Here is a 24,643-nt window from a genome sequence, read left to right on the forward strand (position 1 = left end):
TAACTGCACATTGGCAACAGTGAGACAAGCTAACAAAGGGGACAGAAGATGTACTTGACAGGAGTATAGAGAGTTAGCAGATGAGTAGGAGGAGATGGCATATGAGACGTAGGCTGGGGCGCAGTAGGAAAGAGCCTTAATGGTAAAGATGAATAGCTTAAATTTAATGCAAAATACAATAAGGGCCCAGTGAAGCAAGTCCAGAAGCCCACGATAACTGCCACAAATCAGCATTGTGAGATGTCTAAAGGGTGTTGAAAAGGGGAGGTTATAAAAATCATAAGGGAAAACATTCAAAATTTTGTACAAGTGTTTGTGTTTTTTTAGAAATGAAAACCAAAACAGGAATTTAGAAATGCCAGGGTTGTATGCTTCTGGTTTTCATAGTTTAAAGAAAGAAAAACAAAAAGAAACAAGTAAATTCAGGTTAAGGCATTTAAAAAAGTCACGTGACCAAATCTAAGGAGAAGAAAAGTAAAAATGATAGGGGATAAGAACTTTTTGGGCCTCCCCAGTGGCGCAGCGTTTGAGCGCTGGGTTGAGAAGCTGCCCGCAGCCTCTGCAGCACTGGTTTGATCCCTGGCCACGGGGCTAGGGTCCCACATGGCGTGCAGACCTCTCCTGCCGCCCGCTGCTCCCCTCAGCAGTGTACTTCATCAGTCTGCCTGTTCTGCTCTCCACTCTGGCTCTGGTGAATTCTCTCACCTCCCGCACTTCTGACTGTCCCCAGTGCTTGTATAAATAAATAAATAAAATCTTTAAAAAAAAAATTCTTGGCAACTTTTTAAGTTACTAAGGTATTTAGGAAGACACAGTGAAACAAAGAGAAAGCATGAAACAAATAATAAAGAAAATGATTTCTAATATCCTAAAAGCTTCGAACAGAAGGCATAAATGCAATATATGAATCATTTTTTTTTAAAGATTTATTTATGCATACAAGAACTGGGGTACAGGCCACAGGTGTGGGGCGTGGGGGTGAGAGGATTCACCCGAGACAAGAGTAGGGAACAGAACAGGCGGATTGACTGAAATACACTGCTGAGGGGAATAGTGGGTGAGTCAAGAGAGGTCTGCTGCGCTATGTGGGTATCTCCCTGGCTGGGGATTGAACTCATGCTGCAGTGGATGCAGATAGCTTCACAGTGCTATCTTGTGCCACCAGGGAGGCCCAAGAATGAATCGCTTAATGCATAAAATAATTTTGAACTACAAGTAAATCTTTTAGGTCTTTTTTTTTTTTTTACTACATGCAATTATAGTTATTTAAATAGCTCTTTTTTTTTTTTCAGAAATAAGTTACAATTGAATAAACTTTATGGAAAATTCTAAAGAATTCAGACATTGCTTGACCACTGATTAAGAAATTTATTTTTTTTTATAGAGGCATGTTTTATTTATTTATTTGTTTGTTTTTGTTTGTTTTGTTTATACATGCACTGGGTACAGTCAGAAGCGCGGGAGGGTGAGAGAATTCACCAGAGCCAGAGCGGGGAGCAGAGCAGGCAGAAGGACCGAAGTACACTGCTGAGGGGAGCAGCGGGCGGCAGGAGAGGTCTGCGCGCCATGTGGGACCCTCCTCCCGTGGCCGGGGAGCAGCCGGGGATCTAACCGGCGCTGCAGAGGCTGCGGGCAGCTTTGCAACCCAGCGCTCAACCGCTGCGCCACCGGGGAGGCCCTGATTAAGAAATTTAAAACAAACTTAGTAATGAAGGCCTCACTGTGTACTGCACTTTTAAATCTGTCCCTCGCCCAATATTATTTGAATACTTAACTAAACATCACTTAGCTGACATTTTAGCAAATTTACCACTCTTACCACTAGGTGGCGAAAAAAACCAAGCAGTATCTGTTATCAAAGCTTGTGGATGATCCCAAGCATTGGAATAACCAGAATTTCCACCAGGTGTCAACCAAGAGAGGGGAGGGGGGGGGGGAGTAGATTTTTCCCACTGAAATACACAAATTCATCGTTTCAAGCATAACCATCTAAACTCTCTCACAGATAAATGGCCTGCCCATTAGCTGTCCAAATAGTTTATATATTTATATTTTATATAAATTTATGATACTGCCTTGTCAAGTAAAATGCAACAAAACAAAATTTAGTTTCTTAAAAAAGAAAAACAGGAAGATTAATACATTTAATTTATTGTGACTCCTATTCAAATGTACTGCACACAGACTCTAAAATATTTCAGACATGTACAGTCAAAAATCCTCCAAAATGCATTTGTCAGTCACATAGTTTTAGAATGGTATTTTTTTCTTTCTATATTTCTCTCTTAAGCAGTTTTGTTGATTGCCAAATATCTAAATAAGTTGATGGTGTTTTGCCTTGGATCCCAATATGGTCTTCTGAAAGCACTCCCATTTGTTACGAAAACACTAAAAATAAAAAAAGACAAATGTACTTGTCTTCAAAATGATTCAATGAGTATTACTAACTAGAACAAAAGATTCGGCTAAAAATGAAAATTAAAGCTTTACATAATTAAGTCCCTTATAGTCCCAGTATATACTAAATCACGCTTTAAGAAAATATATGCACTGCACTAATTTCTAACCAATATTTTTGGATCCTGTAAACGTTATGTCAGCTAAGACAAGACATGTCATGCTGCCTTTTCTAAGGTGGTATTTTTTCGGTCTGAATTCTATTCTTACTTAAGTTCGAGACAGAGGTATAATCATGTTATACCCTGCAAATCTAGTAGTAGGTGGTGTCTTAAAAAAGGGCTTTTTCTTCCTTCGAGGAAGTGGTCAGGTTTTTTTTTTCCCCCCCACTGGTGTCATCGTGCAAACAACTTGGTTGTCTACGTTGCTCTCTAATTAAGAGATAGAAGAAAACGCAGTTGAGAAAGCAAAACCTATTGATGATACTTGTTTCTCTTCCCTGCTCCTTATAATATTCTCTTTCAAGGTTCCTTTGGCCTAAATGAACTGAGTTCACTTCCACCCTGCCAACAGAGCACTGGCTTAAAAAAAAGAAAAGCCAAGCCAAGCCAAGAATACCCTCGTCTGTGAACATTATTTCTTGTCTGGCTTTTATTACGTTTTCTTTTGAAATTCGTTAGATTATATTCCACAGCCAGCCTCTTGCCCAACCGGTTTCTCCCCTTCCCCCATCTCTCTTCACACATCACTTTTTCCTCCTCTCATCCGAGCACTGGGTGAAACCCCGCGGAGCCGGTAACGCGCGCTCCGGACAGGTCCCTCCATCTATCCTCACTTGGCTTTGCAATCGGCTCCCCACCCAGTCCAGGTCCCCAGGAACCCCCCCAGCTATTATCTTTCTATTAGAGTGTGCTCGGTATGGGGTGCCCAGATAGCACATCGAGGGTTTACGGTAGCCTGCCTACCAATGGGAGCCCACAATGAAGAGAAGTCAGGTTCAGCCTCCCGGCAGCCCCAGTGTCTTCTTCCCCCGGCTCTGCACCTACTGTACCCGCGAGCGAGCGAGCGAGCGAGGGAGCGAGCCCGGCCAGGGAGGGGGCGCGCAGGGAGGGCGCAGAGCAGCGGCGTGCGCATGCGCACTGGGGTTGTTTTTCACAAAGCTGTTCTTAAAGTGAGCTGGCAGGCTCCAGCCGCCCGTCTTTGTAAGGAGACCACTGAGACGAGCAGGAGCGTGCAGCAGCAGCCTCTGCTGCCCTGACTTTTTAAGAAATCTCAATGAACTATTTGTAAGGAATTACTGATCCTGCCTGCAAGCTTTCTGCACGGCAAAGACATCGATCAGTGTTAGTGAAGATCACATTTTATATGCGATCTTGACTTTTTTGTCTTACATTATATTTTTATAGATTTTGTTATAAACATGGTGCTGGGAAAGGTGAAGAGTTTGACAATAAGCTTTGACTGTCTTAATGACAGCAATGTCCCCGTGTACTCGAGTGGGGATACAGTCTCAGGAAGGGTGAATTTAGAAGTTACTGGAGAAATCAGAGTAAAATCTCTTAAAATTCATGCAAGAGGACATGCGAAAGTACGCTGGACCGAATCTAGAAACGCCGGCTCCAATACTGCCTACACACAGAATTACACTGAAGAAGTAGAATATTTCAACCATAAAGACATCTTAATTGGACACGAAAGAGGTAAGTGTGTGTTATTCAGAAATCATTATTAGTCGTGTTTTCTTCGAGTACCTTTTTAGTTTTTCTGAATTAATGTAATTCTACTACTAGCACAACACATAGCAGTTTGAAAAGATTAGCAAAGTTGGGAGATCTGGATTCCCCTTGACATTCATCGTATGTTAAGCCCTAATGCATGCAGGCATCTGCAAAGTGACTGCAAACTGCACTTATTCAACTACCTCTGTACCCGGCTTGGGCTGTGCCTTACGCACTTGCTATCCATTTGCACTTTACTTACAAATTCAGCTTAAATCTGATTCAATAATTTTATTAATGTATTTTCAAATGAATTGCTAAAACCTGCAGGCCAGTACTGGATTTTTCTTGTACTTCGCAACCTTACATATAAAAATTAAGCTTCAATGAAGAAGTGGAATAACATTCTTAGTGGGCTAGTAATAAGTGTGTTTCGTTTTTAATATTGTCGTGCAAAAGACTTTAAGAATTGATCATTGTTCTTTGATAAAGGGTTTCTATGGCTTATTTTGACATATGGCATCAACACCCCACGTGTTTTTTCCCTATTCTTTCCAGTTCCTTGAGAAATTTACACCAAGCATTTTCTGTTTTAAAGGACAGTGTCTTGTCGTTATGATAGGTTTTAAATCAGTTCTAGAAGCCATTTAGGGTCACTAATTTCCTTTTCCGAGCATCATGCCTAACTTTGGGACGTGCATTCAATGAAACCCGAGCCCGTCAAATGGAATTGAAAAGTATTCGGCACATTGGATTTGATTTTTGCTTGGAAAGGGGAGATGAAGGGTTGTCAAAGGAAGAAGGGGTCCTGAGATTTCCAGTCTATTGTTTAAATGGTTACATTGTGGAAATATAGGAGACTCTAAGCTTGTTTTTCTAAGTTTCCACCCTTTGTTAGAAGCGGTTCAATCCTGTTTCGGACCAGTTCTGGGGGGTGGTGAGGAGGGGCGCTCGCTCTGCTCTCAGCAGATTGGTTACACGCGTCAGGTGGTGGCGATGACTTAATTCCTAGCCCAAGAAGAATATAATGTTAAAACTGGTTATGTAATTTTTGTGCTTCTCCTTTTAATGCAGTATTTAGTTGAAATGCTGACGATTTTTCAAAAGAATAGCGTACATTCTTACCGTTTTTTGGTATTACCTTGTTAACACATCCCTGAGGAACTGCTAAGGCAAGTGTGCAAATGAAGGATGCTTTGAGTTGCAGCTTTAATGCATTATGTTTGAAACTATCAAGGTGAAGTTAATTCTTTAGTTGGGTTTTAATACCTATACGTAATTGGCAGCCTGAAATAATCTAATATCTACAAAATGGAACACTGATTTATAAATGCAAATACCTAATGACAGTCCCCAGTATGTGGTGAAAAGCAGACACATGAGTTTGCGTTTGAGCCTTTCTGGACATTGCAGCTTTTTATAAAATGAGTGAAAAAAAATCAAAGCTTTTTAAGGATTTGAAGCTCGCCGTGGGGTAAAAGTAGAACAAGTTAAGGGGACAATTTCATCACTTGCCTCATGATTGCATGGTAGAGAAAACTATGCCCCGCACCCCACAAGACGCCCCTCTACACCCCTGCAAAGCGTGGACGAGCTCTTAGCCTGGAATAGTTTCAATGACTTAAAACTGGGACCTCTCAAACTAGCCTGGTCGCCGAGACCCCGCCCCGGGCGGCCGGGGATAGGCGGAGCCCGGTTTGTTAGCCTGTTGCTAAGGCGATGCCAGGCTCTGATTGGATTGGGCGCGGCGGGTGGGGAGAGTGGGCTCGCACCGGCTGGGCGTGGCTTGGAACCGGCGTGTGCCGGTAACGATCCCTCCAGAGTGGCCGCTCCCGCCCGTACTCGCGTCCCTCTCGGGCTTATGGAGGTGCCCGAGGCCCGAGTCACCTCACATTCTGTCGCCCACTCGGCCAGCTTGTGGCCCGAAAGAAGCGACTTACGGTTTCCACAGCGTAGAGGAGAGAGGCTCCTGCCGGCCTCACAGGTGCCGAACGGCCCTGGGTGCAACTTTAGCTGACAGCGCGGTGTGGAGGAAACTTGGGTGGGCTCGGTTAACCGGCCCCCAGTCTCCTGGCAGGCGCTGTCAGGTGGCTTCTGGGAATGCTCGTTTTTTTTCCTGCTACTTGAAATAAACCGTGTTCCCCGAATAGGCAGTCAAAGGCTCGCTACCTTGATTTGACCTGAAGGGAGGGGATGGAAAAGTGATACTAACATAGGGTGGGGGGGGGGGAGGTCGGCCTCGGCTGGCGTTCCCTGCCCCCCTCCCCATTGTTCGCTGGGGCCTTTGGTTCTCCAGTCCCCCCCCCCTCAGCACCCTCCCCCTCACGGCCCCAGGCTCCCTAGGCTCAACTGTAAAGGTGTCAGGGTGGCCCGAGCCAGATCGAACCGGTCGCCGGCTGGGGCGTGTAAAGCGGAAGCGCGGCGGCGGCGTCGCCCCGCCCCCCGTCCAGCAGGCTAGGCTGCGCGGGCGCGCGCCGCGCGACGTATGCCGTATGTATAGCGGGGCGCGCAGGCGGCGGCGGCGCGCGGGCGGGCCGGCTGGGATCTGCTCGCGCCGGTTTAGGCCGGTCCTCTCCTGCTCCGGTCTAGTTCTTGATTGACAGCCCGGCACTTGTTTACCACAGCGCGGCCGCCGCTCTCCTCAATGAGACTGCTGAGCTGGCACAAAAAGGGAGCGAGACGGGAAGAAAGGGTGCGGGAGGCAAACTTTGGGCGCCTTGGAGGGGAGCGAATTTAAATGGCCCCCAACTCACCAGTCAGTTTTGGGTGCTGAAATCCGTTCCTCAGGAGACGAGGGAAATAGTGCAACTTGCTGTATAAGCACATCACAATGATTTTTGAATAAAAGTATACATACACGTCTCTAGGCGCTTGCCCCCTTTTCTCCTGTGATGTAAGGAAAGCATCACGTTGCTTGTGTCAATTCCAAGGAAAGTTAAACGGGAATAACCGTTTCTCCTGCTCTCATGGTTAATAGAAGACGTTTACGTAATTACCTAGCCAAGACGCTTCCAAAATATTTTTAGAGTTGCCTATATTCGTCATGTATTTTGGAGACATTTAAAAGCCTGTATTTGACGAAAGAAATCGATAATGATATCAAAGGCAGTCCCTTTATTCTAGCAATAGCAAACTAATTAGACTTCATCTTTCAAAGATAAGGGACACTTGTAAGCAGGCACCTTTTAAATCTGAGGTGTGTTTTTATACAAGCAGTTTTTTAGCTATTGCTGGGACAGACGGTTGTAATCAGAGTCAATGATGAATTTTTATTTTTAGCTATGAAAGTGGTATTAAAATCACTTCTCTTTTTTCATGCAACATCTATAGGACAGGTTCTAGAATTGTGTGACATTTACATCTTCTGTATCAAAAACGACGTGTTTTAAAGGTTTCTATAAACAGGTTTCATTTATAGTCTTAATATACTTAAGTAAATCATTGGAGGCAAAAATAACATCTTAGTATGTAAGCTTTGGCCTAAATTTTTTTTGAACATATATATGAGATGTACATGCTTTCACGTTTGGGTCATTTTCAATGAAAAACTGCCTATGGGGTATAAATATTAATTGTTCCCACTGTATAGATGAGGCAGCTGAGACCCAGAATAAGTAATGAAGTAGGAATTAGCTCTACCAGACTCCAAAGTTTGTGGCCTTAGTTATTAGATGAAGGTCTTTAAAAGTTTGCCATCGTATGTAAAAGGTTTAACAAATTTCTTGTTTTCTTTCTGTTTCTTTTAGATGATGATAATTCCGAAGAAGGCTTCAACACTATTCATTCAGGAAGGCATGAATATGCATTCAGCTTTGAGCTTCCACAGACGTAAGTATCATAAACAATGCACATTGTTCATAAACATCCATTCTTTTTACATTAAATATTCTAAACATTTATAGTTTAAAAAAACCCTTTTCATTACTGAAACTTGCTAGAGGAAAATAATATACTATAAAAGGAAGCTATTTTTTAATATAGTGTGGCAAAATTATAGAAATCAAAGCCCAATTCTTAATGAGGTTTTTTTTTTTACTGTGAATAGTGTTTCATTTTCCAAATAGTACAGTTGAAAAGTATATATTTTATTATCACTTAGCATTAGCAGAAAAGATAAAACACATGATGTCGCTCATTCTGTAGTTTATGAAAAAAATTAGCTTTTTACCTTTTCAACTAATTTTAATCAAAAACAGCAAGTTAAGGAGGTAAGAAATAATTAGGAATATTCTCAATGTAATAGCAGATTGTGAGGAAGAGAACTCACCAAAAAAAATTGTCTAGTAATACCTTTAACAAATTAAAACATGCAAAGTGGCACTGGTACTGATTTTTCTACAGAAAAAAATAAGAATTTATCAAGTACCAAAAGTACGTAAGTCTATATTTTTGTTAATTCCAGTACTTGTGCTATATACATGTGTAAACTTTTTAAATGATATTTTTCAAAGTGTTCTATTTAACATTTTATTTGAACATAATATTTTAATTCTGAATACAATAAGGCTAATGCTGGGCCTGAGCAATTTCAAAGGATGTGGTAATATATTTTTTTAATTCTATCTGTAAACCACTTGTCTAAAATAAACTCTAGAAGAGCAGCATAATACTGCATTTTATTTCTCTGTGCCATGGAAGTTAATGCTAGAGTCTAAATGTGAATAAAAATTGTAAAAACACCACTGCTTCTCTTACTAATCTAAGCTAGCATTGTACTTTGAAAATAACTGAACATGGAGCATTTTTCTAATGCAATTATGAAAAAGGGACTAAACTCACTAAAATAAAACTTTCCACAGGTAATAAAATCTGGGAGAGTTGAAAAACAGTCATTTCTCTTACTACAGTTCAGTTGAAATATTTCTTTTTAAGCCTATAGAGTAAAGTTAAAAAACATGGCAAGAAAAAAGACTTAGAGCATGAGTAAACTGGGATCTGAAAAAGCACTTTTTTATGAGTTTCAGTGGACTTTATGAAATGTGAAATTTTTGAAACTCTAAAGACTATTCTAAGCCTTTTTTAGACCTTTAATTAGTTCCTATAAAAAGAGATAATTCCTAGCTAATGAAAAGTGGAACACTGTAGGAAATTTGGTCTGAAATATTTTAACTAGTGACTAGAATTTCCCAGTAGAAATAATTAAGCCATTCTTAACTTCATTTTAAGTATTAAAACCTTGACTCTTTAAAGAATTGTTCATTTCGAAACTATGATAATTTTGCCACCAGCATTAAAAGTAGCCTCTTCTTAATTTAAAAGGATTATGTTCTTCTGGCATTTTGAAACAAAATTTTTATATTAAACTATTATCTATTGTTATTTGGACACAACTTATTTTCCCCAGTGACTTATCCCTTTGGAAATTTTTTTTAAATTATTTGTTTGATACCTCATTGATCTAGAAACAGTAATATAGTAACACTTCTATGCTGACTTACTGTATAATTATTAGAAAGAGGTATAAGATTAATATATTGACCTTTATATTCTGCACAGACCACTTGCTACCTCATTCGAAGGCCGACATGGCAGTGTGCGCTATTGGGTGAAAGCCGAATTGCACAGGCCTTGGCTTCTACCAGTAAAATTAAAGAAGGAATTTACAGTCTTTGAGCATATAGATATCAACACTCCTTCATTACTGGTAAGAATTGACTGAATTCTTCATTCTTTGTTTTTGGCACATAAATACTAAAGAATAATCACATAAACTATGCAATCTTTATAATTCTGCAATAGTAATTTTACTTTAAAATTCAGTAAATATTTATATAAAAGAAAAACTCGAAAGTATACAAATTAATGAAAAATATGCTCATATTTTCTGATATTATAACATCAAGTAAATTTTTAAAGTAAGATCAGTATATATATAGTATGATATATCTCTTTCTGAAACATTACCATACAAACCTAGTTAACATATGAAATAAATCTGTTCCTGGATAATTTTAATGGGAAAGGAACAGTATCAATTATTGTAAGACATTATCATAAAATTTGAAAATACTGTTATCTAAAATTTTGCATTATTCCAACATAGGGATAGTTGTCAAATGATGGGGAGCTCACTTTCACGAAAAACTTAATTCCATTACAAAAGAAACCTTTTTTAATTGCATTTTTTTATTACAATTAAAATTTGACCAAAATCTTTATTTGGTTTAAATAAATGATAACATCTTTATGCAAATAAGAGTTAATTTTTAGAAACAGCATTATTTTACATGTTGAATTTTATATCCTCAAAGAAAGATGTTAACATTTAGGATTACCTACTAAGTGGGTTTCCAAACTGCCTTTTTTTAAGGCAAATTAAATGGAATGTGGAAAGGGTTTTTTTGTTGTTGTTTATTTGGTTAGTTGATTTTTAACTACTGTCTGTGTAAATAGTGTGGGCTAAAATTATGTTTATTAAATACAGTATTAAGTCCTGTACCTTTTTTTTTTTGCTTAACTGAATGGAAACTTATATCAAGACAATAATCATATAATTCATAAACCATTGATGAATAAACCAAAAAAAGTATATTTGGATACTGAAAGAAAAGCAGCACTGCTTTTAGTGTAAATTCTCCATAAATGTCATATAGTATTTGAAAACATTCCAGTACCAAGGCACATATTGATCTTTTTCTCTACATTTATTTCTTACAGTCACCCCAAGCAGGCACAAAAGAAAAGACTCTCTGTTGCTGGTTCTGTACCTCAGGCCCAATATCCTTAAGTGCCAAAATCGAGAGGAAGGGCTATACCCCAGGTACGTTTGAGGTGAATTCCCACTAAAAACATTCTTCACTTAGCTTTTATGTACAAATTTATAATTCATAATTTCTACTTCATGCAAATATGATAAAGTATTCTTTGATAAAATAACAAAAATTTGTGCTTGTCTGGTTTACCTTGATAAGTTGAAATCTAGGCTCGTATTTTTAAACTGCTCAAAATGAGTAGTTCATTTTCACGAGTAGTTACTTGCCATGATTAGAACTGTTTTTTATCCATGTACTCTCTTAAACTTTCAAACTTTAGCCCAAGAATCTACATTTCTTTTGGGTGGTATTTTTTTAAACAACGAATACATTTTTTCCCTCTAGGTGAATCAATTCAGATATTTGCTGAGATTGAGAACTGCTCTTCCCGAATGGTGGTGCCAAAGGCAGCCATTTACCAAACACAGGCCTTCTATGCCAAAGGGAAAATGAAGGAAGTAAAACAGCTTGTGGCCAACTTGCGTGGGGAATCCTTATCATCTGGAAAGACAGAGACATGGAATGGCAAATTGCTGAAAATTCCACCGGTTTCTCCCTCTATCCTTGACTGTAGTATAATCCGCGTGGAATATTCGCTAATGGTTTGTATAGACTTATGGTTTAGTTTGTTTGTTTTATATCTTAAAGTTACAGGGATATATGATTGTCTTACATTCAGGATTTTATTTTTATATTCTATAAGTGATATATACAAATGTGATATATGTAGTTTGTATATATCATTGAACTACAATTAGTAATTTGGTCATACATGCAAATGTACTATACAGTATAATCAGGAAATTTTCTATGTGTATTATATTTAATGATGTGTTTCCACATATAAAAGTTAAGAAATAAAGTAAATAGGGCTTTAAATAACATTAAAATTGAAATACTAGTTTTTAAAAAGGAAATTGTAGTTGTCATTCTAAACTTAATGTCTCCTTTCAACGTTTAGGTATATGTGGATATTCCTGGAGCTATGGATTTATTTCTTAATTTGCCACTTGTCATCGGTACCATTCCTCTACATCCATTTGGTAGCAGAACCTCAAGTGTGAGCAGTCAGTGTAGCATGAATATGAACTGGCTTGGTTTATCCCTACCTGAAAGACCTGAAGGTAATTTGATACTTCATATCAAAACTTTTATTGTTTTCAAGAACATAATCTTGCCTCTGATACATTATGATTAGATATACATTTATTTATACCTCAAGAGAATAGATGTGCCCTGATATTAAATTTAAAAAACTATGTCCCTAGTTTTGATAACAAAACAAATACTTACTACTTTACTTTGACATTCCTTTTTAATATCTACTATTCTGTATATTTTGACATGCATAAGAACATGCTGTTCGAATTGCGTGTATCTTTTTCCTTCAGCACCACCCAGCTATGCAGAAGTGGTAACAGAGGAACAAAGGCGGAACAATCTTGCACCAGTGAGTGCTTGTGATGACTTTGAGAGAGCGCTTCAAGGACCACTGTTTGCATATATCCAGGAGTTTCGGTTCTTGCCTCCACCTCTTTATTCAGAGGTAAGCACCAACTCAAGTATGAATGAGCTACTCTCTTGGAAACAGATTTGCACACTATTTAAAAATATAGTTTAGTTCTGATTATTGTGATGATAGAAAAAATTAAAAAAGAAACAGTAAAACTGTTCACTTATATTTGGGGGAGAAATAAAGATAATTAACCTCATGCTTGCAAAATGTGTATTGAAGAAATAATTGATATTTTAAAGCATCAGTATAACTGACATTTTGCAAGCTTGGATTAAATAACTGGAATTTATCCATGATCTTTTCCAACTTAATTCTTGCATTGTTCAATATTCTCGGGTAATAGGGGAAAATATATTTACAGTCACATGTTAAGCAATATTTTTATACGGTTAGATTATCTTTTTTCATTTCATATTGAGGACAACTAAACACATACGTGAATAAAACATGATCCATACTTGGAAGCAGCTCAGAGATTAGTAAGGGGAAAACCTACATAACAGTGTGATAGGTATACACAGTTATTTGAGGAGCAGCTTATTGAGCTTTGTAAATTGGGACCATCATTCCTAAGGTGATTGTTAATCTGACTCTCGAAGAATGAATAGTCCTTAAAAAATAAGACAATCCTAGGAGGAAAGAACAGCATGTGCAAAGGCTGGAAAGGTTGGGAGGATTCCAACAATTTCAGGACACTTGAGAATACGTATACATAAAATACATGTTTTAGGGGATTTAAAGTTGACCTTGATGTCAAATAATTTTGTAAATCACTGGAATCAGCTTGTTTTTTGCTTACTTTAGTTTAGACTTTTTTTTTAACATTGGAATATGATTCCCAAATAAGGCATAAAGGTGGAGGGTAAGGGTAGTCTCATTCTTAAAAAAATGTTTTTTTCCCAACAAATTACTCATTTTTTTTTCTTTATAATTACTGTAGTCATTTTTGGGGGGGAGTGGTTAATAGAAATCTACTTTACTTGTTGAGTATAGGATATTCAGAATTTCGTCTTGAAAATTTCGATTAGACATAATTTTGCTATCCTACTTATTCATAAAATTTTTCATTAGATACTAAAAATATTTTCCCACTTGTTACAGGTTTTATGCCACATTTCTGTACTGACATTTGTATCTTGCTTATTAATAATCAGTTATTTCTAATTTTATCTGCGCCTTCCTGACTGTTAAACAGGCATTTTAAAAGAATGGCAACCTATCCACTTTTAAACAATTTATCATAAAATTCTATTTCCATTTAAAATGAACTGAAGATATTAAGAAGAACTTTCAAGAACCTAAATTGGTTCAGGTTATGATTTAACATCTAGCCATGCCAGGTTGGGGGGGTTGGTTCTAGATAACTATTTTAAATGTTCACATTGTTAAAGGATAATCATAAAAGAAAGGATATTTGACTCTTTTTCTTCAAAATTTTAAGCTTCTGGGCCTCCCCGGTGGCGCAGCGGTTGAGCGCTGGGTTGCGAAGCTGCCCGCGGCCTCTGCGGCGCCGGTTCGATCCCCGGCTGCTCCCCGGCCACCGGAGGAGGGTCCCACATGGCGTGCAGACCTCTCCTGCCGCCCGCTGCTCCCCTCAGCAGTGTGCTTCGGTCCTTCTGCCTGCTCTGCTCCCCGCTCTGGCTCTGGTGGATTCTCTCACCCTCCCGCGCTTCTGACTGTACCCAGTGCATGTATAAACAAAACAAACAAACAAACCAGCAAACAAATAAATAAAGCATGCCTCTATATAAAAAAAAAAAAAAAAAAGCAAAAAAAAAAAAAATTTTAAGCTTCTGAAGTACTTTGAATTGTTCCACATTCAAATACAAGTTAAATGAGTCTTAGCCAAAAAGCTCATTCAGTAAAGAAATGTAGTAAACACAACAATTTGTTTTCCTGTGCCCATCCTTTTTGCACCTGAGAAGCAACTGAAATATATTCACTTTTATTAAGTGTATATGCATAAGAAAGTCACTCTACAGGTAGAGGAGGTAGGAAGCCCCTAGAGCATTTTGGATTCAGCATTACACTTTCTTGATATACACTGTTTTTTGGCCTTCTCTGGGGTTTTACGTCTATGAGTTACTTCCTCAGATAAGTACCAACAACATTTTTACACAACTGTGTTCTTCTCAAAACCTAAAGAAGAGATAGAATGACTTTTCAAGGATGTGTATTTGAGTCTTAAATATTACTAAGTGCTGAATAAGAATTCCATTCTTTTTTTTAAAAGATTTATTTAATTATGCATACAGGAGCTGGGGTACAGGCCAGAGAAGCGGGGAGGGGGTGAGAGGACTCACCAGAGACAGAGTGGGGAACAGAACAGGCAGACTGACTAAAATAGACTGCTGAGGGAAGCAGTAGGCAAGACAGGAGAGGTCGGTCTGCTTCGCCATGTGGGTTGCTCCCTGGACAGCCGGGGTTCGGACTCATGCTGCAGAGGCTGCGATTGCTTCATAGTGTGGTGCTTAACCCCTTGCACCACCAGAGAGACCCAAGAATTCCATTCTTTGATAAAATTTTACCATTGGCATTTGTCAAAGAACTATTCAGTTATCTCTTTATGAATTTCATTATTCTAGTGACTGAGTATCAGGTACTTGATGCATAATACTCATGCTCAGAATCTTAGTCATTTGTTGCATTCTTATTTGACCTTATCAAATAACTGATTTTTTGTTTCCTTCTTTTAATTCTAGATTGATCCAAATCCTGATCAGTCAGCAGATGATAGACCATCTTGCCCCTCTCGTTGAAGGAACACTTGGTAAATCAAGTTGATATGGATTCCGAACTGTATCTCTTCCCGGCTGAGGACAGAGAAGTATCTTGGAGACACGTTTTCAGAGGAAGTGGAAAAGTAGAATTGCCTTTGCCCAGAAAAATGGCAAATACATGAAACAACCAGTGATCATGCTTTAGAAGCCTACAACATTCTGGGACTGCTCCAACATGCTTGAAGATCTAAGCTTTTCTCCTTTAAAACTGGCACATATTAAGAGCAGTCTTCTTAGCCTATGGTCATACGTGTCAAGACACCACATTGTAAAGAGGGATGATTTCCTTCTTTTGATTTGAAAATTTGCACATGCTCAATGCTTACATTGTGCGGTTCAATGTCACTACAGCTTTTTTTTTTCCATTTATGCCAGACTCTTGATATTCTTAAAACTTGTTTGTGGTCAGCACAACAAGGAACAAAAGAAAGCTTTGAAAAACGTAACATGGAAAAAGCGCACTGACATTTTTTTTTATTTAATATAGCCTGGACTTTACCTGCGTATGCACATGCTCAGAATTGTCCTACTAGGCTGACCATGTATCACCTCTTCAGCTTGGATCCTATCGTGGATTTATTTACAAACATCAAATGCCTTCAAGCCAATCCTTCTTGCTGTATGTTCTGCAGCCTACTGTGGTAGATACGCAACAGATACATGGGAAAAGAGATAAGAGGAGGAAGCTAATAAGAGACTTGTCAAGATTGTATACCTTCTTGGTTTCTTTTAAGAATTTGTTGCCTTTCTACTATTACAGCAAAGCAGCATTTTGTTACTGACTGCCTAAAATCACTTAATCTCAGGTGAACGCATCACTTGCCAAACTGTTGGAATGCTATTTGTGTTTTGTTGCACTGTTATTTTTTTGTTTGTTTGTTTGTTTGTTTGTTTGTTTGGCTTTTTGGAGAGGGAAATTTGGAAAAGGGACATACACAAAAGTGATAACCCACCCGCATTCCCTTTTTATCATTACATATAAGAAGAAACTAGCAGAGCTAAGAATGGAGTAAAGAAAGGCAGTATGGCAGGCACCAGCAGAGTTAAGGGCTGATGCTCTTAAAAATTATTTTTATTATTATTTTAAAAGTATGGAAGTTTTCCAGTCACTGGAGAGGAGGAGAAAGTGCATTTATTTTTATACAGAGTTACTTAGTTACCTCCAAAACACATATGTTGGAAATCATTTTTGCTGGTACAGAGTATATTAACGAGCAAGGATATATGTATGTATAGGTTATGATTAAAGTGCTAGCTCAGTTTATGCATTTGCAGTCCTGCTCAAGCTTGAAACAGTATGGAAACCCAAGTTCACTCTAAAAGTGGGTAATTTCAGAATTACAAATAGTAGAATGTGTGCTGGGATAATAACTTTTATATTTTTGTGGATTTTTTTTTAAATGAAAGTATTTTTTCACTACCTAAAGTACATTTTGCTAAATGTAAGAAATCATTCATGTTATACAGATAAGATAGGAAGAATGATCGTGTCAGTAAATTATAATTTATATTAAGATAATTTACATTGACTCATAACAAATATACCAGCATTCATGAGGACACTTAATACTACATTTTCCAAGGTACCAAGTGTACTGATTATCTTATTTTAGAAGGAATTCAGCTCTGATGTTTTTCATGAAAATCAGCATCTCTGATGTTACAACATATGTGTAAAATGGATGTTACATCTATCCTGCCATTTAATCCCACAGTTAATATAGTGGCTGAAAATAATAGTAACTCCAGCTTGGTGCTTGACCTGGTTAAATACTGTCTTAAAGCTTCATACAAAATAAGTAGGCTTTTCCATAAGTGGCCTTTAAGAAAACATGGAAGACAATTCATGTTTGAAAAATGCTGACAGGGTGAAGAAAGCCCAGTGTAAAAATGAATCGCGTTTTAAGTGATTCGGTTAAGGGTTCGGGCTCCCGTAGCAAATTAATACTAGATAATAAGGAAATGGGGGTGAAAATATTTTTTTATTGTTAAATCATTTTGTGAATGTCCCCCTCAAAAGAAGCTAATGGAATTTTTGGCATTAAGGGCATTTGGTGGTTTTTGTTTTTTGTTGGGTTTTTTTTTTTTTTTTTTTTTTTGAGGGGGAGGGGGTTGTCAGAAAAATCCCTGTTTTTTCTCTCTTATGTCTAACTGACTAGGGAACAATTGTTGATATGCATAGCATTGGAATACTTATCACATGATACTCTTATAAATAACACATGAAACAAGAATGACCAATATTCTCATAATTGGCACTGGGTCACAAAATAAAATGTGATTAAAAATTTAAATATATAAAACTTTATTAAATAAAGTTTTATTTTCCTCGTTAAAGGATTTCTTTACTTTCATATTTAGAGGCATTACTTTATTGTTTTTTAAGTATTGGTCAATTCCTGTCATAAGATGTGAGGTTCGCAGTTTATTCCAGTATTCAAAATAGATTCCTGATTTTTTTCAATTAGGAAAAGTAAAATCCAAAATGTTAGCAAAACAAAGTGCAATATTAAATGTTTGCTTTATGGAATATATTCTATGGCTGTTTGTAATTTCTTTTTTTTTTTTTTCCTTTTTTATTTGGTGCTGAATATGTCCTTGTAGGCTCTGTTTTAAGAAAACAATATGTGGGAAATGATTTAATTTTTCCTATTGCTCTTCCTTGTGGAAAATAAAGTGTTTTGTTTTTTTCTTTTTTGTAAAATTGCTTGGAGATTTATTTCAATCTTGATTATGTTAGTAACTCACATGCAAACGCTATTAAGACTACAATTAAACTATTTTAAGCCATTTTAGATAGTCGTTTTCTAAATCTAAAAATATTACCAAAGTTACCAGGAATTTTTAATACTACGTAACTCTTTACTTACTAAGTTACAGATTTTTTAAATAAAACATCATAGTTATATTTTTCAGTCATATATATGAAACAAACTTAACCAGATAAGTAGTTTCACTTTCAGGTTCTAGTTTCACTGTAAATGAGTCCCAAGTTTCTACTGTTTGAAAAGTACATACATTTAAAAAGTTATTTCCTACTATCTTAATCTTAAATTTTTTCTAAATTATAAAGAACACTAAGAATTCCTTTTCTCAAAGAATGTTTAAACTTTATAGTGATTTGAAACTGGTACTTTTCGAATCACACTCTTAAATTCCTTCGGAGTGTATACATTTATGGATTTCAGGTTGTATATGTGCCTCACTATTCTGCCATTTTCTCAGATGTAAATACTCTTTTAAAAGTTACATTTAGACATTTGTAATCAATTTTATTGAAGGATAGTCTGCGCAACTTTATGCAATGAGGAATAAAAATAAGTGAAGGAAGTTTAGCATGGGAAGATGAGACCTTGGCTCTTGGTTCTGTGATCTTGGATGTGGCCTTGAAAAATACGTGGATTTTGATTTCTTCATCTACAAAGTAAAAATATCGCTACTCAAAAGTCCTTTTCATCAAAAATAGGAGATCACACACCTTTAGGTCAAGAAACAGTGCTCTAATTCAACTATAACTTTAGAAATTGCTTCTGAATTTTCATAAAAATACTGAGTTCAGTACATGCATTAAGTTATTTCGGGGCTCTTATCATCCACACTTAGAAAATGTCTCTTGCTGGGGTTTCCCTGGTAGTGCCCAAGTTGTCTGGCACTATCAAGCTATTGCCAGCCACTGCAGCCTGAGTACAATTCCCAGGCCAGAGAGCAAAACCACATGGCACAGCAGACCTCTCCTATCTCGGCCACTGCTCTCCTCAGTAGTGTATTTCAGTAGATCTGCCTGTTCTCCCCACTTTCGTCTCTGGTGAATCCTCTCATCTGCCACACTTCTGGCCTACACCCCAGTTCTTGTATGCTTAAATAAATAAAAATAAGTCTTTAAAAAAAAAAACTTCCTATTATTGAATGACAGCTCAGTTTATCAGAATTATGGATTGTAAAGGGGAAAAACTGAGACTAGCTTAAGTAAAAAAAACTATTAACTAGTCATTCCAAGAATGAACTCTTATTAAGCACATTTGGATCCAGAAATCCAAATAATGTTCTCAGGACACACTCCTGTCTTTCATCTTGTTCACTTTACCTTGTTCATATTAGTCTTACTCTTTCTTACCACCCTTTTACTTTCATGTTAGATAGTCCTAGAAAGATAAGTCCCAGTTCTTAAGCTCACCAAGAAAATGTTATCTGAAGTCCCCAAATCACTTGTTAGGAGAGATTGTGATTGACCTATGCTTAGGACATTCACATATTGATAGGATGGGTTTCCAAAGAGTTCTATTTGCAGGAGATTGAAGAAAAGAGGATACCATATTGCTATTTCAAATGCCCAAACCAACAGCAATACCATCACCTGGGAGTTTGTCAGAAAAACAATAAAATCTGTCCCAGAATATTGACCTCCAATCCTATGTGATGCCTAGGTGATCCTTAAAGTCTGAGAAGCTCTGCAGCACAACAAAAGTAAGAGAGGCCCTCTCTGGGGGCCTGGGGCTTAAGTCTCAGTACTATCACCACGATGGCCTGAGTTTGATCCCCAGCCAGGACGCTGACCCACATGGTGCAGCACACCTCTCCTGCCTCGCCTTCTGCTCTCCTCAGCAGTGTATTTCAGTATATCTGTCTGTTCTGCTCCCTCCTTTGTCTTTGGTGAATCCTCTTACCCCCCACACATATCTGGCCTACACCCCAGTTTGTCAATGATAAATCTTTTTAAAAAAGAAAAGCAAAAGATTATGACTGGGTAGTCATTTTGGTTTTTATGAATTCAGGTTGTACCTGAGCTGAGAATTTGGGGGCACTTAATAGGTGAAAAATAATGCCATTTTTAATACGAAGAATATTTACGGCTTGGTATTTTTTAGATAGACCTTTGCAAATACTGAGATAGTGACAATTATACATTTGGAATTCTGTCAAAATTTTCATGACTAATGGATGAAATATGTTGTCTTTTCATTTCTTGATTTCAAAATCAATACAAAATGGAGATGTTTCATAAGAAAAAAAATATTGACGTAAAGAGAATTTTCTTTGACTTTTGAAGAATATAGTGTGCAGTCTTTTAAAGAAGGAATTTAGGAAAATAACCAGGAGACGTGGTAAACATGAATATGGAAAGGCCACTTTAAATCCAAGACAACTAACTAGTAGTTAAACAATCCAAAGCACATGCCCAAGTGGAAGTAGAGCCAGTGTCACTATCTGAATATTGAACAGCATGAAGTTAAATATATAAGGAAAATATTTTTTTAAACCAACTTCACAGACACCACCTTATACAAATGATGTCAAGATATATATAGACTCCAAAAGCAATAAAGTTGTTTTAGGATAATTTCTAGCATTTATATGTTTAAAGCATATGGCCTATGTGATTCAAGAAAAGCAGTGTTTAGGAACTTCAGATAACATTACAGCTAATTCTAACCAGAAATGGGTTTTTGGTACTTCTAAATTCAAGACCTGCAGGGCCTCCCCGGTGGCGCAGCGGTAGAGCGCTGGGTTGCGAAGCTGCCCGCGGCCTCTGCGGCGCCGGTTCAATCCCCGGCTGCTCCCCGGCCACCGGAGGAGGGTCCCACATGGCGCGCGGACCTCTCCTGCCGCCCGCTGCTCCCCTCAGCAGTGTCCTTCGGTCCTTCTGCCTGCTCTGCTCCCCGCTCTGGCTCTGGTGAATTCTCTCGCCCTCCCGCCCCTCTGGCTGTGCCCAGTGCATGTATAAACAAAACAAAAACAAGCAAACGAATGAAGAAAAACATGCCTCTATTAAAAAAAAAAAATCTTAAAAAAAAAAAAAAAAAAAAGACCTGCATATTCTCCAACATCAATTTCATATCCAAACAATATCATTACTTCTTGCACTGGGAAGGTCTCTGGTAACTTTAATGAAGTTCAATTATAAATTAGAATACCAGTTTGTACAATTCAGAGGTATGTTTACTATATAATAGTGTTACTAGTGAACAGACGAATGTGAAAGATTCAAATATACTGTCCTAATTTTTAACCTTATAAAAATTATGTTAATTTTACAAACTCATAGATTTAATACTGATGATACAATTAATGAAAGTCATTGTACTTATGTTGTTTTTTCTTTTGATGATATAAATTTTTGCCAAAAGAAGCTCTCTGATCATTATTGAATATTGGAATTTGTATTAATCAGGTCAATTTTGTCAAATTAATTAATAGTAGAATGATACAAATGCAAATTGTTAAAACAAACAGCCAGTTTCTAATATCTTTGCTTTCTTTTTTATTTTATTTTTATTTATTTATTAAGATTTATTTTTTATTTATTTATGCATACAAGAACTGGGGTATAGGCCAGAGATGGGGGCGGGGAAAGGATTCACAGAGGCAGAGTTGGGAGCAGAACAGGTGGATGTACTGAAATGCACTGCTGAGGGGAGCAGTGGGCGAGACAGGAGAGGTCTACTGTGCCGTGTGGGTAGCTCCCTGGCTGGTGGTCAAAATGCTGAAATACCACAGTGGCTGGCTATAACTTGATAGAGCTGAGCCTTTAACCCCTGCACCACCAGGCAAGCCCTGCTTTCTTTTTTAAAAAGAAATCAACATTTCCACTTTTTAGTGCAAGGCACACTTTTATAATCTAAACAAACTCACAGGTCTGAATCTCAAAAAGTAGTGCTCAAGATGTTTAAGGAAATACGAAACAACAAGAACCTGAGATGCACATGCATCATGCAAACAGAATGCTGGCAACCTGCCAAAGCCTACCAAAACCTATAGCAACAAAATCATATATTCTCCAAATTGGCACTTCCAAATTTTCAAAAGCAGAGGAAAAAATGTTCACTCCCCTCTAATATTTAGAAAGTCATCTCTTAGAAACCCCTGAGAAGAGCCATAAAGCACATGCTTATGTACAGGGAAACAATGGACCAAGCCTGTGTCTCGTGAGCTTTTATGAGTGTTTTTATGAATGTTTCAAGAAAAGCCCTACACATTCAGTCATTTCGTTGTCCCTCCCCACTATTCATTTCCTGTGACTGCCTTAGCAAACTGCCACAATCCAGGAGACTTCAAATAACCAAAATGTGTTCTCTAAAACAGTTCTGGAGGCTGGAAGTCCAAAATCAAGGTGTTGACTGGACCATATTTCTTCTGAAGCCTGAAGGGAAAATCTTCTCTTTCTGCTTCTTGCCTTTGGTGGTAACAAGCAATCATTGGTGTTCCTTGGCTTGTCCTTGCATAACTGGAATCTGCCTTGCTGTCTCATGGCCCTCTTCTGGTATATCTCTGTGCCTTCATAGGGCATTCTTCTCTCTGTGCCTCTCCTCTTCTTAAAAGGACAAGTGATATTGGATTCAGAGCCAACCCTATTCCCCAATATGGCCTTATATTGACTTATTACATCTGCAATCACCCTTTTCCAAATAAGATTACATTCTGAGCTATAGAGGATTAAATCCTCAACATACCTTTTTAGGAGGTACAATTCTACTCACAACACATCCTACCTTCCCCAAAAGAAAAGATGGTAACAATGTAGCAGCTATTTGGAAAACCTTCCTGTTTAGGGTAAATAGGCATTCCTCACTTTTTAGAGCATATTTATCCTAAACTGTAAAGTCAATATAGTTCAAAGGAACAACCCTCCCCTCATTTATTTGTTTATTTGTTTGTTTGTTTGTTTTGATGAGATAGTATGCTGAGAGACTACTCAATCTGGGGAATAAGAAACCTAAATTCTGGCCCACAGATACTAAATGGCTGAATGAACTTGAACAATTCATCCATTTTGGGAGTCCCATTTCCTGTTTCTTCATCTAAGAACAAAGGTCTTCTGGGGCCCTTCTAGCAAATCCTTTCTACTTATAGTACCTGATATAATTGAATTTAAGGGGAAAAAAGGAACATAGCCTTGTGTTCAGGCTTTGGCCTTAAAGATTTTGTGTTACTGTAAAATTCATAATTTCTCTATAGTTAAACCACTACTGTTGCTTAAAACCTAATTGAATTACGCTTGAGGACCTCCCTAGTGGCAGAAGGGGTTAAATCTCAGCACTATAAAGCTAATGCTAGACACTTGCAGCACAAATTAGATCCCTGGCCAGGGACCTAAACCCACATGCGCAGCAGACCTCTTCTGTCTCACCTGCTGCTCCCCTCAGCAGTATGTTTCAGTACATCTGCCTGTTCTGCTCCCCACTCTTATCTCTGGTGAATCCTCTCAATCCCCTTTCCCTGCACTTCTGGCCTGCATCCCAGCTCTTGAATGCATAAATAAATAAAAATAAATCTTAAAAAAATAATACACTTGAGGAAATAGTTGGTAGTATTTATTTTATAACAGCAAAAGTTCACCATGTTCTTTTAAAACTAGCCATGATATCAACAAATAAATAATAACCACTGTGTTTCAGAAAGTAGACTATGTTGGGAATCAAGAATCCTGGAGCCCAGTCTTCCTCTAACTGCTAGCAATGCACATAAAAGTAAACTGTCCAGACCTCAGTTTCTTCATTCTTCATCAAAAAGTGAAAGTTTTTCATGACTTCTACAATTCTTCCAAGCCATCTACCTTCTATTCCAAGAAGGATGTAATTCAGGTGTGACTTTGCTTTTAGAATATCACATAACCAAACTTTATAATTTGGAATTGGTTCAGTCATATAGGTATATGTCTCTTCCTTAAAGTAACAGGACTCTTCCCAATCCTAGCATAAAAATATGTATTCTTACCAAGTATTAATCAGTTTTCAGACATAATCTCAGTGCTAAGCGACAGATTAAAAAAATATTGAAGATATGACTAATAAGTGTGGAACATATGGGGTTTTATAAAATTTATGACAGTAAGCATTAATTCATACAAAGAACAGTTGAATCTTAGTTGGTATAAAAGAAGAAAGAAAAACTTCTGAAGATTTGGCTAGTCTTCAGGAGCAGCTGCAAAAACCTGCCTGCTTATTTATGGTAAAGACACTGGTGACTCTGGTTTACACAAATGGAGGGAGAAAAAGAAGAAGATAAGACAAGTTGAAACTTTCCCTCAAAGGGAGATTGGATATTCCTCTGTTTACTTTCCTGTTGTTGACTTCAAAGATAATCTCCAAGTTGGTATTAACACTAGATTTTTTTCAAGAAGAAAAACTGAACCTTGGGTATTTCCATTTGAGACAATGCTACTGAGGTACAATGTAGAAAAACCTGGGGGGAAACACAGTATAAAGTTTCAGCTACAGTCTCCCCCTTATTACACAGTGAAATTTCCTTCCAAAATACCCTTGGCTCAGCTCTAATGGAATACAACATAATAGAGTTTTGTTACCTTAGGGTATTATCCACACATTTCTGTGCCTCTTTGACAGTTAGCTTTCTCAATTCAATAAAGGAGAAGAAAATTGCTCCAATTTAAGGAAAATCTATTAACTCATTAACTCGTTTAGTTCTCTAAGGTACTATTCACCAGTATGCCAAAGCACTAGCTTACGAAATAACATCATAGAA

The 24,643-nt window shown here is 37.7% G+C and overlaps 1 protein-coding gene across 1 annotated transcript; it reads left to right on the forward strand.

Moving 5' to 3' along the window:
- Positions 1-3,817: 3,817 nt before the first annotated feature.
- On the forward strand, positions 3,818-15,142 carry ARRDC3 (arrestin domain containing 3; the record flags this gene model as incomplete). The annotated part of the gene is made up of 8 exons (XM_084233799.1): positions 3,818-4,097; positions 7,862-7,943; positions 9,612-9,759; positions 10,773-10,875; positions 11,213-11,469; positions 11,829-11,991; positions 12,259-12,413; positions 15,086-15,142. 8 exons carry the CDS (start codon positions 3,818-3,820, stop codon positions 15,140-15,142), a joined length of 1,245 nt encoding a protein of 414 aa, XP_084089925.1.
- Positions 15,143-24,643: the final 9,501 nt, after the last annotated feature.

Source organism: Talpa europaea (genome assembly GCF_964194135.1).
Source record: "Talpa europaea genome assembly, chromosome: 5".
Taxonomy (NCBI): domain Eukaryota; kingdom Metazoa; phylum Chordata; class Mammalia; order Eulipotyphla; family Talpidae; genus Talpa; species Talpa europaea.